Genomic DNA, 1,816 nt, shown 5'->3' with positions numbered 1-1,816 from the left:
CTTACAAAACTGCAAAATACAATGAACTCTAACATGGCATCAGAGCCAGGTTTGATCATTTGAGCTGGGAGTAAACCTGTGAACAAGGAGAAGGATTTGATTTTTTTTTTATAGCTGGTTTTGAGCTTCCTTCGACTGTGCAGCTGAGATTTCTTGAATCCAATGTCTCACATGGCAGGATCTAGCACCTCTGAGCTTCGCACACCTGTGTTCAATGGAGAAAACTATGAATTCTAGAGCATTCGGATGAAAACAATACTGAAATCTCATGGACTATGGGATCTGGTTGAACATGGCTGCAATGATCCAGATTCAAAGAAAGAAAAAGAGATAGAAGAGACTAAGGATGCTGAGTGCTGAGAAGTCTACAATGGCTCAGCTTCTGATGAAGGATGCTCGAGCACTTGGATTAATCCAAAGTGCTGTCTCAGATCAACTCTTCCCCAGAATAGTGAATGAGGAGACCTCAAAGGGAGCTTGGGACATTCTGAAGCTGGAATTCAGAGGAGATAAGCAGGTACGAAATGTAAAACTGCAAGGATTGCGTAGAGAGTTTGAATATACTCGCATGAAAGACAGTGAATCTCTATCTGTGTATCTTGCTAGATTGTTTGATATCTTAAATCACATGAAAAGTTATGGAGAGGAATTATCCAGGGAGAGGATTGTGCAGAAACTGCTGTTTAGTCTGCCAAAATCCTATGATCCTATTTGTTCTGTTATTGAACATTCTAAGGATCTAGAAATTTTGGAAGTGCAAGAGGTGGTTGCCTCCTTGAAGAGCTTTGAGCTCAGATTGGATCGCCATAATGAAAACTCTACAGAAAGGGCCTTTGCTAGTCTGAATATTGAGGAGAAGAATCCAAAGAGTGGCAGTTTTTCTGGAGACCAAAAATCTCAGAAAAACTGGAAAACAAGTGAAGGTAACAAAATAGCCTGTAAACATTGTGATAAGCTGCATTATGGCAAGTGCTGGTTTGAAGGCAAGCCTAAATGCCATGGATGTGGAAAATTTGGGCATATGATCCGAGAGTGCAATGGAAATAAAAATGCACATAAGGTGAACTATGCAAATTAGGTGGAGGAAACAGGTACTTTGTTCTACATGTGCAATGCTGCAACAGATGTGAAAAAGAATCACTCATGGTACATTGATAGTGGTTGTAGTAACCACATGACAGGAAATGAGGGGCTCTTAGTGGATATTCAAAGGAATTTGAATTCTAAAGTCAAGATGGGAACTGGAGAGGTAGTTCCAGTGGCAAGAAAAGGAACTCTGGTGATCAAAACCAAGCTGGGAAAGAAGCACATACAAGAAGTAATGCTTGTACCTGGTCTGGAAGAAAATCTACTTAGTGTTGGGCAAATGATGGAGCATGGTTATTATCTTGTGTTTGGAGGGAATATGGTGAATGTGTGTGATGATCAGTCACTAGGAAATCTGATTGTGAGGGTTCAAATGACCAATAACAGATGTTTTCCACTTACAATGATGCCTGCAAGTGAGTTGGCTTTAAGAGCAAGTGTTTCTCACTGCCTGCAGACATGGCATAAAAGGCTAGGACACTTAAATGAGAGAAGTTTGAAACTGCTTGAAAATCAGGGCATGGTTCATGGCCTGCCTCATTTGGAGCAAGTCTCTGTGGTTTGTGAAGGCTGCATGTTAGGAAAGCAGCACAGAGATTCTTTCCCTTTGGAATCTACTTGGAGAGCATCACATCCTTTGGAATTGGTTCACACAGATATCTGTGGACCAATGAAAACAGACTCAATATCAGGAAATAAATACTTCCTGCTATTCACTGATGACTGCACT

The 1,816-nt window shown here is 40.9% G+C and overlaps 1 protein-coding gene across 1 annotated transcript; it reads left to right on the top strand.

Moving 5' to 3' along the window:
* Positions 1 to 370: 370 nt before the first annotated feature.
* Positions 371 to 1,078, top strand: LOC117620936. The gene has a single exon (XM_034351197.1). It carries the CDS (start codon positions 371 to 373, stop codon positions 1,076 to 1,078), a length of 708 nt encoding a protein of 235 aa, XP_034207088.1.
* The last annotated feature ends 738 nt before the right edge of the window (positions 1,079 to 1,816 follow it).

Source organism: Prunus dulcis, chromosome 3, assembly GCF_902201215.1.
Source record: "Prunus dulcis chromosome 3, ALMONDv2, whole genome shotgun sequence".
Taxonomy (NCBI): domain Eukaryota; kingdom Viridiplantae; phylum Streptophyta; class Magnoliopsida; order Rosales; family Rosaceae; genus Prunus; species Prunus dulcis.
Note: the sequence above shows the minus strand (reverse complement) of the source record. Positions and strands in the feature narration are given on the sequence as shown.